The sequence below is a fragment of the Sinohyriopsis cumingii genome, chromosome 2 (genome assembly GCF_028554795.1).
Source record: "Sinohyriopsis cumingii isolate HCF-2022 chromosome 2, ASM2855479v2, whole genome shotgun sequence".
In the NCBI taxonomy this organism is placed as follows: Eukaryota; Metazoa; Mollusca; class Bivalvia; order Unionida; family Unionidae; genus Sinohyriopsis; species Sinohyriopsis cumingii.
This window is the reverse complement of record NC_142962.1, coordinates 5,394,204-5,409,282: the sequence shown is the minus strand read 5'-3', so window position 1 is coordinate 5,409,282 and position 15,079 is coordinate 5,394,204. Positions and strand designations below refer to the sequence as shown.

Below are 15,079 nucleotides of genomic sequence, written 5' to 3'. Positions count from 1 at the left end.
CTGTCTGTTTCCTGAACCAATATTACATCATATTCATTTAAATCTATTAATTTGTTTATTTTTCCCTTATCTAGTCCACTTGTATTTATTGATGCTATTCGGAAGTTTTTTTCTCTCCATTTCTGTTTCCTTCAGGTGGTCACTCTGTTCTTTTCCTTTATTTAAAACTGATACCAAGCGTTTGTAGTAATATTATTATAAATTTATGTTTGTTTAAATGTGAGATATATTAATTTAAAATTTGAGTGTCTGGGGCGAGTGGGGGCACAGGGGCCCCATCGGTCACCTCTTTGGTGTTTGGTCCACCTTCTCTCTCAGGTTTTGTTAGTTCAATGTTATAGCCCAAATTTGTCAATTCCATGTCTGTCCCATTGATTACATCCATTTCATTTTCCGTATCGTTTTCTATTTCTCTTTCATCTTCGAGGTCAATCCTGTGGATCGTATTTGTCTCGAGGAAATAGCTGATGTTGTCCGAAGGCATCAACGTCAATCCTTTACATCAATCGGAGCTTGTCTTGTCTTTTCCCTCAAATTGACAGAATTGTCCGAGTGATATTCCGTTCGAAACATACGTGCTGTTACAAACCAGCTATAGTTATCTACCTTGTCGTGTATCTCTGTTGGACACACGTGGTGAATCGTAAAGGTCAAGTTGACGTTCGGAGCAAAGAGGCGGTGGACTTAATTCATTGAAAATGGCTAAGCTTTTAAGTGGAAAAGACATTTCTGAGTATGCCATGTGTTTAATATGGAGTTAAGAATAAGGTTTTGTACATCTTATGAGATGACATTTAGTAGTAAAAATACTAAAATGGTAAGAAAAATAATTTGAATGGCTACTGTACTACATGTAGCAGTTGGCCACTTGGTCTGCATGGACCAAACTGGATAGTCACAATAATGTAAATGCTCTTCTTTATAGTTAAGACATATATTTACCTACATAGTGCACTGTTATGTATTTGTTTCTTAAACAAACTGTCAAAAAAAAATACAGTTACTGCTTCTATGAAAGGGAGACTTGTTCTGTCTGTAGATAAATGTTAGCTAAAAATAGCATTGATCTAGATTAGCTGACCAGTTTTATAGGATAGTAGAGCAACACGAGTGATATGAATTACATTTGGTTTGCAAATTAGGATTTAAAGTTGGATACATTTTAGTGCAGCCAAACTCAGTGGAAAGACTCTCTCTCTCTCTCTCTCTCTCTCTCTCTCTCTCTCTCTCTCTCTCATTAGTGGTTATACTTGTAAAGAATGTTTTCTTTCTAAATTTGAAACTTTGAAATTAACAAGTTTTTGTCTGCAGTTATCTCTATTTAGAATGTATTACAACTCTGTGGTCTTTAAGTAACAGAAAAGAGTGAAAACCAGCAAGATTTATCATATTCAAAAAAATAATTTATTTCCCTAGATTACAAAGTGAAAATTTAAAAAGAACTTCCAGGATTGCAGATTAAATCCCAAATAGTCCAAAAAGTTATATCACCAGTTTCTGCCAACAATATTATTGAAGAGCACTGTTTTTTTTCAGTGAATAATAATTTGAATAAATAATTTCACTCAAACAAAATACTGAACACAACAATAGTAAGACTGATTCTGTCGCTGATGTTATTGCAAGAATGAAGAATTTTTGAAGTAAACAAGATTATACAAATAAACTTAAATAAGACACAAAGGTAGAGCTAGTATGTAGGTTCAGAGTTAGTTTCTAGAAAATTCTAAGTTGTAAACACATAAAATCTGTTACTAATATTATAATCAAGACCATTGAAAACATCAGGTACTTATTGGGGGGAATTCCAGTATCCTAGACCTAGACCCAAATTAACATCTTTAACTTAATTGATAATGATCCTAATGTTTAACCCACACTCCTAGACAAATATTAACTATGTTTACAAAATAAAAACATCAGTGGCTGTAGTTAGGTACACAGTAAACTTGAATTTGCACAAGGTAATTTCCAAAATACAGTTATAGAAAACAGAACAAATGGAGAGAAAAAAAACTTACAACCAATACAAGTTAAATACACATAGCAAAAGTTGCATTTTCACACAAATTATAATGTTTTTTGGACATGTCAATTGAATTTTGAAGTTCCTCATGAAAGGGTTTAAACAAAATTTATGAAATTTGTTGGAGTTTTCATCATATTGACCTATAACACAGGTCATATAAGTGTTCAGTATCAGCTATTTCAGGTGTCAATTTCTAGAATCTGATTATATGACAGTTATTAACTTTATTTGTGTCCTCATACATCCATATTCATTTGGATGGTCATTGTATAAATGCCTTGAGAAACATGTCAAAAATAGATGCTGAAGTGGATATTTTGGATGGAGTTGGCCTACAGGTATGATCAAGTACAAACTAGGCTGAATGCTGCACACTGTCATTTGACTGTAAAAGCTGCAGATGTTGTTACATAATCATACTACCCAGTTATTTTTTAAGAGACCTGACTATTTATACATAATTTACCTTGCTATGCAGGTAAAATAGTTAATATTTGGCCCAAATCATTCTCCATGGTTTAAACTGAGGAGTTTTACATATGAACTTTCTATGCTACTTCAGTATGTGTTATGTACAGTGCAGTATTAGATTGTTAATTTGACAAGGACAAAACTAAGTACTCATTTACATTTAAGAGAGATAATTGTGGAAGTGGATAGGGTAAGAGTTATCCTGTCACAAAGAAGTACATTTTGAGTGATGTGTATCACATTATAAAAAGTCATAAAATACAAAATATAATCTAGATGAAAATTAACATATTCTTACAAGAGACTCACATTTTTTGTAAAATTTGACAGAAACTTAAAATTGTACATAATGCACCAATCACAACTAGTTATGCTGTTTATTTATGAATACAGTGTTCACTATAATTATGCTCCAACTATAGGCTTGTGCAATATGACTACAATCACTGTCAGAAATTATGTTGGAGGTAATAAGGGTAATTAAGACAAGTGTTCCATTCCACATCAACATGCACCATAAAAATGCACAGGCTGGAAATTTCCATGCAGCAAAAATGGGTTGAAATTAAATTCCAAGCATCAAAACCAGAGGGTATTCATCTGATTTTTACTGCTATTGCAAGATAAGTGATAACTTGTTGACTGTTTTCATTTCCCTGTGAACAGCCTTGCTCCCTTGATATGCCCCAGTAATTTGATTATGCCTGATGCCTTAGGGAGACCAGATATAGGCCATTTTTATTAGCATATAAACAACTATGCAACCAAATACTGCTGGCAACAATGAATAATGAATTGTTTACTTACACCTTTTGGTTGACAATGAGGTTTAGATAAAATAAGGACTAACATTTTTTTTATCAGGTGTTTCCTAACAAGATTTGGCCCCATTCCCACCAAAGAAACTAAAAGGATTAAACAGCCTGCATTACAATGTACCTTATTATTAGAAACTTTAATTATCAATAAATGAAACAATGAAGGAATAAAAAATATACCACAAACATGTGTGAAAAAAGGCGAGACAAACTGGTTCTACATCAATATGTTAATTAGTAAACAGTGTTAAGAATAGACCCTAAGGAATAAAGGTAATAGAAATAATGAATTAGTCTTGGTACATGTATGGTACCTAAATACATGTAGCTTGAGACTGCAGATTTGAACTGTTGCCAAGACAAATATGATAATCCGATATCACCAGTCGAATGGAATTTTTTCTTATTTTGTTTTTTCTTTTGTTTGCATTAATGTTATTTTCATTACAAGTTTGTTTCCTGAATAATGAAAAAAGGTTTTGCAGAATAGTTTTTACAAGTCTACACATTTTTCTGCACTTTTAAAAAATCTCAACTGATACTGTAGTGCTGTGTAGAAATCATGTACTTAACTAGCAGTTATTATTATTATTATTATTATTATATATTGTTGATTTGAACATACTGACCAAATCAAAATCACGTCATCACAATTTAATTTAAAGACCATTACAACAAAATAAGACATCATTTATTTGCCAGTTAATCGCAGTTGCTTATATATGTACCCAGTAGAATGTGGTTTCTTTGAATTTTATCAGAGTATCCTTCTTTCTACAATATAATTACAATGATAAGGATTAAGGCCTCTTGCCTGTTTATTCAAGTCTAATCTTTAGCTATTCTGTAGCTTGTCCATGGCTGGCTGTAATGTGAAATGGGGGAAACATTCTGGGGGTAAATGTGGCATGTCATTGGAATGCATTATAGGAGAAACAACAAGTCCTCTGAGAATTTCGTGCATATTTGACCTCGAATCTCGGGTCCCTGAGAGCCCTGCTGTATACAAATGGTTCTTTCACGATTCATGAAATTTGGTTGGGGATGTTTCTTGATGTTTTCTAATTTCATGGTGTTTGTTTTTGTAATCATATCATTATGTTTTTTATCTTATAGGTGTTGTCTAATGTTGTAAAGCGCTTAGAGCTTCTAAAGATTAGGCGCTATACAAAGTCCTCATTATTTATTATTATGAGTACTGTACCTGTATTACAAAAGTAGGTCACTGACTTATATTTCATTCGTCTCTGCATTGGGTTTAGTCTGAAGCACTACTAAACTAGACATTTTATATGCCTCATTGTTAATAACACATCCTCACACCAAAAGGTCATTGTGACCTATATTTAACATTTTGCTGGTTTGTATTAAGTATTTGCATTTAGTTCATGACTGCATTGCTATTTGATTTGCTGCATAATACTGCTGTACCTGGAATCATCAAATTTGGTGAGAGGATGCAACTTGATGAGTACCGTATTTACCGTATGTTTTTGGACTGCAACAAATAATTACTTTTTTTGTTGTCCAGATACATATAAAATTCTTTAATTAGGTGTCCGAAAACATAGAGTTGAAGATAGATTTATTCCCCCCCCCCATGTCTGTAACAAAGTTACCGTTAGCTCGCATGACGACGTGCTGCCATGAAGTAAAATAAGTATTTTGTCAAGCACCACGGAAAGGATACTGAATGAAAAACAGGCATTACTTGCCTATTTTGTCTATGTGATACGTATCCATCCACCAGAAGACACAGCCATACATGTATTAGAGCCACGATTGTGTGTGTATTTTCCAAAAGAACCGCCATATTACAAATCTTGCAATCCACAGTTTAACCCTCTGCTAATCGGTGATCATTAAAATCTACATTACCAACACACGCAAGCTTAATTTCTGTGTAATTAAGATATTAATGCAAACTAAATAAAAAGATTTTGGAATTATAATTTTTAAGATATTTATGACAGAAACATTTTAGTATCGAGAGTAGAAATACCGGTACATGTATGACGGCTAATCTTAGAGCATTAAGGTGAGAGGCTCCAGATGGGGTGAGTGTTGTATGCACTTATAGGAAGGGTAAAAATAACAAGCAAGTTGCAATATACGAGTCGGCGTGATTAATATGTCAGCATTTTTTTTTTATAAATAAAGGTGATCAATTTGTTGTGGTTCTCTCTTTTTTTTCTCCCCACCTAGCCGAGGGTAGCTTCAAAATGAGTAGAGCTTGCTGACTCAAAACAATCGACTGCTCAAAGATTGTTTTCATGTACCGGTATGTCAGAGATTTCAAGGTGTCTAGTTGATAATTGTTAATAATAAAACTTGTGGGATTTCTTTGACAGGTGTGTTTAGAAATAAAATGCAGCCATCTGGATTTCATTAAAAGAGCACATGAAGTACCGAACATTTAGCGCCCACAATCAATATTAATCGTCTGCAAAGAGGTTTACCCCCCTGTAGAACAGTAACTATGTTTAAACCTTGGTATATAATGCCTCAGGGATAAGGGGTTTGTTTTGTTGCACAATGCCAATGAATTTTACTGATCCATTCCGACTCTCCGATGTATTGTTTAGTGATAAAAAGCAGGGGTCATGGTTTCTAATCAAACCCATAACTGTCACACCTGTTTGAAGTGGTTTCGTGTGTAACAATGTCTACACTGACAACCAATCATATTTTTGTTAGCCAATCAAACTATTAAAATATAAAGTATAAATAAAATACCCACCACTCAAAAGTTTATATACTGGATAGCTGTCGTTGTGAAACATAATATTGTTAGTACTGTAATAATTTTGATGGATAAGTTTATCATACGTTATGCAACAAGCGAGGAGGCACTGCCTAGTTCATGGAGGGACTCTCCCTTGCTGAAATCATCTCCAAAGAGGCCAGTAGGCCATCCACAGAAGCAACCTCAAATTAGTGGTTCTGAGGATGCATCACAAAAGAACCGCCTTCGAAGAAAGCTGCTGTAAATGATGAGTCTGATTATCTTGAACCTGAGAGTGCTCCACCCGGTTCTGTACGTGGTCACTATAAACATTATACATTAAAGCAAAAGCAGGATATCGTTAACAATGCAAAATGTCTGGGAATTAGACCTACAGCAGAAAAATTCAAGATTCCGAAATCCACGGTGAGTACCTGGATGAAAATTGACTTTTCTGCTGATCTGAACTTGAACGGACATTTGCCTAAGTGTGGACAACCCATTTTTTATGGACAAGCTATGGATAATAAGATAGCTCAATGGGTGCTCACTCAGCATAACTTACAAATTCCAGTCAGTGTTGAGGGAATATGTATATATGCCAAGGAGATTGTCTCAACAGAATTTCCGGAGAGCAAATTCCATGCCAGTCGTTCATGGGGAGAGAGTTTCATGAAAAGACATGATTTTGTGCTCAGAAGCAGGACCTTTCTTGCCCAACGTGTACCCAAGGATTTGGAAGAAAAGATTGCTTCATTCCACAAGTTTGTGATGGATAGACGTGAGGAGGACGAGTTTGACAATAAGCTTATTGTTAACATGGACGAGACACCGATGTACTTTGTTCTTGTGCCAGGGAAAACAGTGGACAAAGAAGGAATGAAAAGTGTTCTGATTCGTACAACTGGCGTGGAGAAGAGACACATTACTGTCGTTTTAGCCATTGCAGGTTCTGGCGATGTATTACCCTCAATGATTATTTTCAAGGGAAAGAGACAGCTAGATCTGAAGGCACCAAAAGGGTGGATTATCGCAGTTCAAGAGAAAGAATGGATGGACGAAACGCTAATGCTGTGATGGATTGAAGAAATTTATTTGCCATTCACCAGAAGAGAGCGATCACTATTAGTTATGGACTCGTTCCGGGCTCACATCACTGATGACGTGAAGAAACAGTTGTGGCGCGGAAATGTTGTGCCAGCAATAATACCAGGAGGCTGCACATTGCAACCTCTTGATGTGAGCATCAATAAACCTGTCAAGAGCTACCTCTGCCGCAGCTGGACAGAATACATCAGGGATGCTACGAATGCATTAATATCATCTAATGAAAGCAGCAATGGACGGATCAAGACAGCCAGCAAACAGACTGTATTGGACTGGGTTGTAAATGCCATGGACACATTCAAGGAAAAGTGCACAATGATAATTCAATCTTTCAAGGTGTGCGGCATCAGTGTCAATCTGAGCGGAAATGAAAATGTGCTGATCAGAAATGACAAACAATTAAACATTATTTATGATGATAGTGATACAGAATTTGAGGGCTTTTCACCCGAGGACCTACAAAAGGCTGTGGACAAGCTACTTGATATTGAATAATATATTTAAATATATTACAGCATTAAATCATATTTCTTTTCATTCTTTGATATTGCTACATACATACATATATACATACGATTAAAAAATTTAAATTATATTAGTTCATGGAAGTTCATGATCACAATAAATAATTGGCTACCAATTGAAGCAAATTTTGTATCAGTTAAATTAACGGTAATCACGCTGTGAATTTTACAATAAAACGAAGTGGCAGATCTTCCTAGATTGTGTCCGAAAACATAAATTGTAGAAAAAATTATAGCAGAGCAATGTCCGAAAACTTACAGGGCATTTAAATATTATATTTCCCCCCCAAAAAAACGGTGTCCGAAAACATACGGTAAATACGGTACTACCCATATTTCACAGTTGATAAGCTATACATGGCAGACACTATAACTGATGGAATTAGAACCTGGGAAAAACCTGGTAAGAACCACTGACCCAAGGGAATCTACTGGCAGCTTCCTCACATACCCACATTGGCCAAGTCCAAGACTTAAACACATGCAGACAGAGGTGTCAATGATCGGTAATTCAGGCACTAGAACACTGCCGCCTGAGGGCCCCCTTTTTATGCTTTACTACCATGAATTAAGTGATCATGATCAAAATTGATTCATTGATGCTGCATACATTCTAGCCTGCTTAGAAGTTGGAACAAATGTATAATCAGTGGAAAGCTGTCCATATACATTGTGATATGTAACCCGTAACAGGTTAACTGTATATTGTATCAGTGAATTAGTATAAGAATTAGGTGAGTGGACTACATGCAAATGTATGTGAGACCTTACCTATAGTGGTTAATCAAGGCAATTATTGACCATGAGTTTGTCACTCCAAGGTTATTCAAAACCTGTGACCTTCACCCAGTAAATTGGACTTCCAGGGGTGGACGAGGGTAATGAAGTTTCAGGCTAATTTTAATAACACTTATTTAATAAATTAAAAGGAAACATTAATCTGCTCTTATTGCTACTAGTATTTTATAATAAAATCCTGTTCCTTTTTTTATTCTTTTATGATTTGATGCCCTGTCACAGTAGGACATGGGTGGGTTGATACATTTAGGTATGTGGGTAGATACATGTAGGTAGGTGTGTAGATACATGTAGGTAGGTGTGTAGATACATGTAGGTAGGTGTGGAGATACATATAGGTAGGTGGGTTCACAATATGTCAGCACAATACTAGTAGTGCAGTGTCTATTACATGCTAAAATTAAAACTAAAAAAAATATTAAAAGTTTAGTTGTAAAGATAAAATATGGCCAAAATATCTTTAGTTAGAAAAGAGGGCAAAGGTCACTTGTGTCTGAACTTATTTTCTGCCTGCCCCTGTTTGCATAAGAAGCTGGAGACTAGTGAAGTGAGCAATGCAGTTGTTGAATATGCTCTAGTTCAGACCTGACTTAACACAATGTGTCACATGAAAAACAGGATTTGGATTCCCACTCCACCGTACATGGTTGTCTGTCAGAAAGGATTTCTGGTAATGTTAGGAACAAAAGCAAAAAAAATGGATTGTGAGAGAAATGAAGATATATCTTGACCAGCTTGACATGTGGCAGAATGTATAAACTGTAAACAGTCAAATTAAACTATCCTCAGCTGATTGTCAAAAAAGCAATTAAAAGGTAAGGTGGTCACACATAAACAAGCACCATTCACAAATTGCTTACTGGGTAATTAGTTGACAATAGCTAAGGTGATGGTGTGTCAAGACCTTTGAATAGTGCTGTGGGAGAGCCCATTAGGCTAGTTTGCATGCATAAAGTACACAAATCTGACAACTTGTTAGTACATAAGTCTGACAACTTGTTAGGTAAATTAAAGAGATGTATCTTGAAGAACAGAACTTAGGTATACATCATTGCCTTGAATGAGAAATCTGAATCATCTTTATTAAGGTTATTGGCAAGTTTATGATCAGCAAATTGGATTTTGAACCATATATAAACCAAAGACATGATTATTTGATAGTTGGAATGGTGCTATACCTGAGGTTTTCACTAATAGACTTCTTATAATCTGACAAGTTGGTTCAAATTCAAAACGGTTCCCCACTGACACCCTGCATGGCTGCTGTCACATCTGTCTTGAAATCTCTGCATACATATTGAAGTCCTGTTATCTCTGCACCTCCAGAATGGGTAGTCATATTGACATGGAGTTTTCATTAAAAGTCTTGTTGTCTCTGCACCTCCAGAATGGATAGTCATATTGACATGGAGTTTTCATTAAAAGTCTTGTTATCTCTGCACCTCCAGAATGGATATCATATTGACATGGAGTTTTCATTAAAAGTCTTGTTATCTCTGCACCTCCAGAATGGATAGTCATATTGACATGGAGTTTTCATTAAAAGTCTTGTTATCTCAGCACCTCCAGAATGGGTAGTCATATTGACATGGAGTTTTCATTAAAAGTCTTGTTGTCTCTGCACCTCCTGAATGGGTAATCATATTGACATTGAGTTTTCATTAAAAGTCTTGTTATCTTGGCACTTCCAGAATGGATAGTCATATTGACATGGAGTTTTCATTAAAAGTCTTGTTATCTCTGCACCTCCAGAATGGATAGTCATATTGACATGGAGTTTTCATTAAAAGTCTTGTTTATCTTGTTAATATGTTAACTCAGACACTAGAAAATAGGGAGTTGGTGGTGGTGGTGGTTTTACCAAATTTATCATGTTATCTTAAGAACATCAGAGATGGTTTCAATACTGAGCGGTTAGAAAGAAAAATAGACTTATCTGTTATTCCTAGAATGATATTTTCTCTTAGTAGAACATTGCTTTTGCAGTATTCATTTGTCACTAAGACAAATGCCACAAGGTCCTCTGAAAAGAAAAACAAGAGATGTGAGTTATCAGTATGAGTTTTGTACAAAACAATTTGATTAAAAACATTTAAAGCAAACTTGACTCTTCTTCATTAGGTCTCTGTTGCTTTGGTACAACCACATTGTGACATGCTCCTGGAAACCTTTGCCCAACATTACCCTCCCCCCAGCAAAATAGGTGTTGATCCATGGACTTTGTTTATTTTATAAACTTAGACTACCTGGTACTTGGACTGTTTAATTTCTTAATAAAAGTCCCCAATACACAATAGAACCTGTCTTGAGTCACCACCACCCTACCAACAAAAGTTACAGGCTAGAGCACTAAATTTTAAGACAGGTGACATTTTATAGCAGTGGTCATACAAGACAGGTTCTCCATACATACACAAACCTCCCTCAACAAGTCAGAAGCAAGAGGGTTCATCAATCATTGCCTAAAGTAAGGACAATAGATGGCAAGTGAGACTCAAATTTAGGTTAACACTAACATTTGGTGGGGTAGGGTGGTTGTTAGAACTTTCATTGACAGTGAAATCTTCATAAAAGAAAAATAATTAAAAATAAATGAGATGAAAGCAATGTAAAAATGTGTATACTGCATGTCTATATTGAGTTGGAACAGCAAAAGTTGATAATGCAAAAATAAAGATGGGGTGATTCAGATAAATCCATGTTGTCTGATTGGAGAACCAAATTTATTTGACCTAATTCCAGGCTAAAGAAAAGGACAGAAACCATGAGTAGTGAGAAACAACAAATTGTACTAAATGTTATGCCCTGGTAAAGTAATTTGGAGAAACTAGTGTAGGAAATACATCATGAGAATGGGAAAGAGAATAATAATAATAATAATAATAATAACAACATCAATTTGACCTAACGTGTCTGGGAGTATTTACATGATTAAAAATCGTTGCAAAGATTTGCATTCGGGTCATAAACTGATGCCTGATTTTTTTTTTAAAACCAGATTCCCACCTCTGCCTATTCCCATTTGCGAGACTGGGTGTTGTTCCTTACATGTGTGTTCAGTACGAGTCCATTTGAGGATAGGCTCAATTACTAGCATCTCAAGGAACTCTGTTGAATGTCCAATGGAATTGTAGCTATTGGCAAGGTTCATATTGATTTTATTGTTGAATGTCCAATGGAATTGTAGCTATTGGCAAGGTTCATATTGATTTTATTGTTGAATGTCCAATGGAATTGTAGCTATTGGCAAGGTTCATATTGATTTTATTGTTGAATGTCCAATGGAGTTGTAGCTATTGGCAAGGTTCATATTGATTTTATTGTTGAATGTCCAATGGAATTGTAGCTATTGGCAAGGTTCATATTGATTTTATTGTTGAATGTCCAATGGAATTGTAGCTATTGGCAAGGTTCATATTGATTTTATTGTTGAATGTCCAATGGAGTTGTTGCTATTGGCAAGGTTCATATTGATTTTATTGTTGAATGTCCAATGGAGTTGTTGCTATTGGCAAGGTTCATATTGATTTTATTGTTGAATGTCCAATGGAGTTGTAGCTATTGGCAAGGTTCATATTGATTTTATTGTTGAATGTCCAATGGAGTTGTAGCTATTGGCAAGGTTCATATTGATTTTATTGTTGAATGTCCAATGGAGTTGTAGCTATTGGCAAGGTTCATATTGATTTTAATGTTGAATGTCCAATGGAGTTGTAGCTATTGGCAAGGTTCATATTGATTTTATTGTTGAATGTCCAATGGAGTTGTTGCTATTGGCAAGGTTCATATTGATTTTATTGTTGAATGTCCAATGGAGTTGTAGCTATTGGCAAGGTTCATATTGATTTTATTGTTGAATGTCCAATGGAGTTGTAGCTATTGGCAAGGTTCATATTGATTTTATTGCTGATTGTCCAATGGAGTTGTAGCTATTGGCAAGGTTCATATTGATTTTATTGCTGAATGTCCAATGGAGTTGTAGTGTTGGCAAGTTTCATATTGATTTTATTGCTGATGTCCGATGGAGTTGTTGTTGGCAAGGTTCATAATGATTTTTTTGCTGAATATCCAATGGAGTTGTAGTTGTTCGCAAGGTTTGTATTGATTTTATTGCTGAATGTCCAGTGGAATTGTAGTTGTTGGCAGGTTTCATACTGATTTTATTGTTGCTGTGACTCTTGTGAAATCTGTGGTTTTGCCAGCATTTTGGTTGACAGATTTTAAAGGTGGCCAAACTGGGAACAATTTAGTCTCTGACATATTCTTGCAGATAATGGGCATCATTTGTCTTTGCAACTGTACATGTTTGCAGCTTTGGTCATGTCTGAAGTTACGTGCGCACAAACTGGATAGTCCTTGAGTTGTTTTTATATGTCTGTGGTTTGTAACCATATGAACTTTATGTAATATGCCGGTCAATTTGTTGTTTGTTGGCTTTCTTGGTTTTTAAGTTTCTGTGGGGAATTTATTTTGAGGTTTATAGTTTGTTCACAGCCTTGTTATCCTATTTCTGCTTGTGTGTTTCTTAGGCATACAGTAAGCACTTCAAGTCTTTCTGCAAAAGTTGTCAGTTTGGAGCATATTTGTTGGGTCAATAATGTAGAGTCTGGAAGGAAAATAAGAAAAATGCTTCATTATATATAAGAATGTAGTAGAACAAACTTATATTGAAGAAAAATTACAGTTTAGTAATAAAACCAAATTGTATGGTATTTAAGAAAATGTTTTCATTTGTTGTTTTTTTTTCTTTACAGAGACATCAGAAATAAGCTGAAGGAGGAGATAGAAGCCCTCAAGACCAAATTCAAGGATTTTGAGCCTGGCCTAGCAATTGTTCAGGTGAGATTTAGTTTTACTGATTTATAGTTATATCACCTGGCCTATCAATTGTTCAGGTGAGATTTAGTTTTACTGATTTATAGTTATATCACCTGGCCTAGCAATTGTTCAGGTGAGATTTAGTTTTACTAATTTATAGTTATATCGCCTGGCCTAGCAATTGTTCAGGTGAGATTTAGTTTTACTGATTTATAGTTATATTGCCTGGCCTAGCAATTGTTCAGGTGAGATTTAGTTTTACTGATTTATAGTTATATCACATTTATATCTTTGCTGTAAATGTTATTTGTAATAGTTCTACATACAAGTACTGTAATTTTTCTCCTTCATAAAAAGTATTTAATAATTTGAATTAACACCAATCTGCACCAGTCTCCTCGTGTCATGTAACCATTATAGGTCACATGATCAACATTAGTTGCTGATGAAGGCAGTGTGATAATGCCAAAAAATTTGAACTATAAAAGTATATATGCTCTTGAGTATGGGAAATTACTAATGTTCAAGCTTTAGACAAGCTTACCTCATGTGTAGCTGATCCTAGCAACTGGCAAAGTGATGCCTTTATCTTACCTGTTTCGTTGTATTCTGGCAAGACCATTATGTTGTATAGCTGTCACATTTAAAATAGCCAGTTCAAATTTAAAAGCACAAAGATGGATCAATGCAACAGTATAACAAAAATTACTATAGTATTGTAAAAGAAGAGGGCTGCAAGTTTTATATTTGTAAAAGTTTAAGGTTCTTGATGTGGCTGTTTGCAGCCAATGGAAGATTGATTTTTGTTTTGACAACACAAATGTAACATAATAGAGACAAAACAGTTTTGGCCTTGTTACATTTTTAGGCCACATCAGCTTTTGGAAAAAGTTTGTGGATTCTTGTCTCATCATTTTGGTTTGCTAGGCAGATATGTCTACCAGGAAAATTGGGGAAATTTTAACTGACAGATGGACCAAAATCTTAAAGGTGAATGGCAAAGTCACATCATGGTGATGTTTTGGGGTCAGTGTTAGGCAAGACTAAACTGTCTGGATTTCTTTGGGGATATCATGATGCCAGAAAGGTAACTTTCAAGGTCATATCATGGATAATTTGTTTTATTATTGTGAACGGGTGGTGATTGTATGCAAGAGGAGACCATAAAACTTAAGAGGTTTTAATTTTTTCCAAATCGACAGGTAGGGGGCAGAGAAGATTCCAACGTGTACATAGGACAGAAACTGAAGAATGCAGCTGCTATAGGAGTGTCAGCATGGCATATCAATCTGCCACAAACCAGTACACAGGCTGAGGTAATGTAAATTTACCATAACGTGTGGCAGGGTCTATTCATGGTTGTGGGATTCAGACTAGCTTCTACAAAAATTCACTCCCCCAAAAATACACTGAAAGCATGACAGGCACAGCTAATTTTAAAGCTCATCTTGGGTACTTCATTTTGTCTCCCTTTTATTGTGAAGAAAATTCCTCCTTTTCTTTAGCTCACCTCTGTGAAGTTGAAGAAGTTTTTATACTGCCCTAGTTTTTGCAGAATTCCTGCGCAGGTCTGAAAATATGAAAACGGTCTAAAATTTGAAACTTGCTTTTTCAGGTCTTGAAAATGTGGGGAAAAATTGAGAAATGTCTCAAAAGGCATGGAAAAATTCTTAAATTTTCTTTTATAAGGAAACTGGTAATATGACTGCTCTTTTGTGTTTGGGACAGATTAACAGAATCCCTAGGTCCGAAAGTGAACAAATACTGTTTTCTGATAATTTATTTTGAC

The 15,079-nt window shown here is 35.2% G+C and overlaps 1 protein-coding gene across 1 annotated transcript in view; it reads left to right on the top strand.

Annotated features, from left to right (window-relative positions):
• Positions 1–603: 603 nt before the first annotated feature.
• Positions 604–15,079, top strand: part of LOC149804273 (C-1-tetrahydrofolate synthase, cytoplasmic-like) — a 95,143-nt gene continuing 80,667 nt past the window's right edge. The window contains exons 1-3 of the mRNA XM_089938250.1: positions 604–733; positions 13,227–13,311; positions 14,493–14,606. Coding sequence (XP_089794376.1) covers positions 699–733; positions 13,227–13,311; positions 14,493–14,606 — 234 coding nt within the window. The 5' untranslated portion in view covers positions 604–698. The remainder of the gene's footprint in view (positions 734–13,226; positions 13,312–14,492; positions 14,607–15,079) is intronic.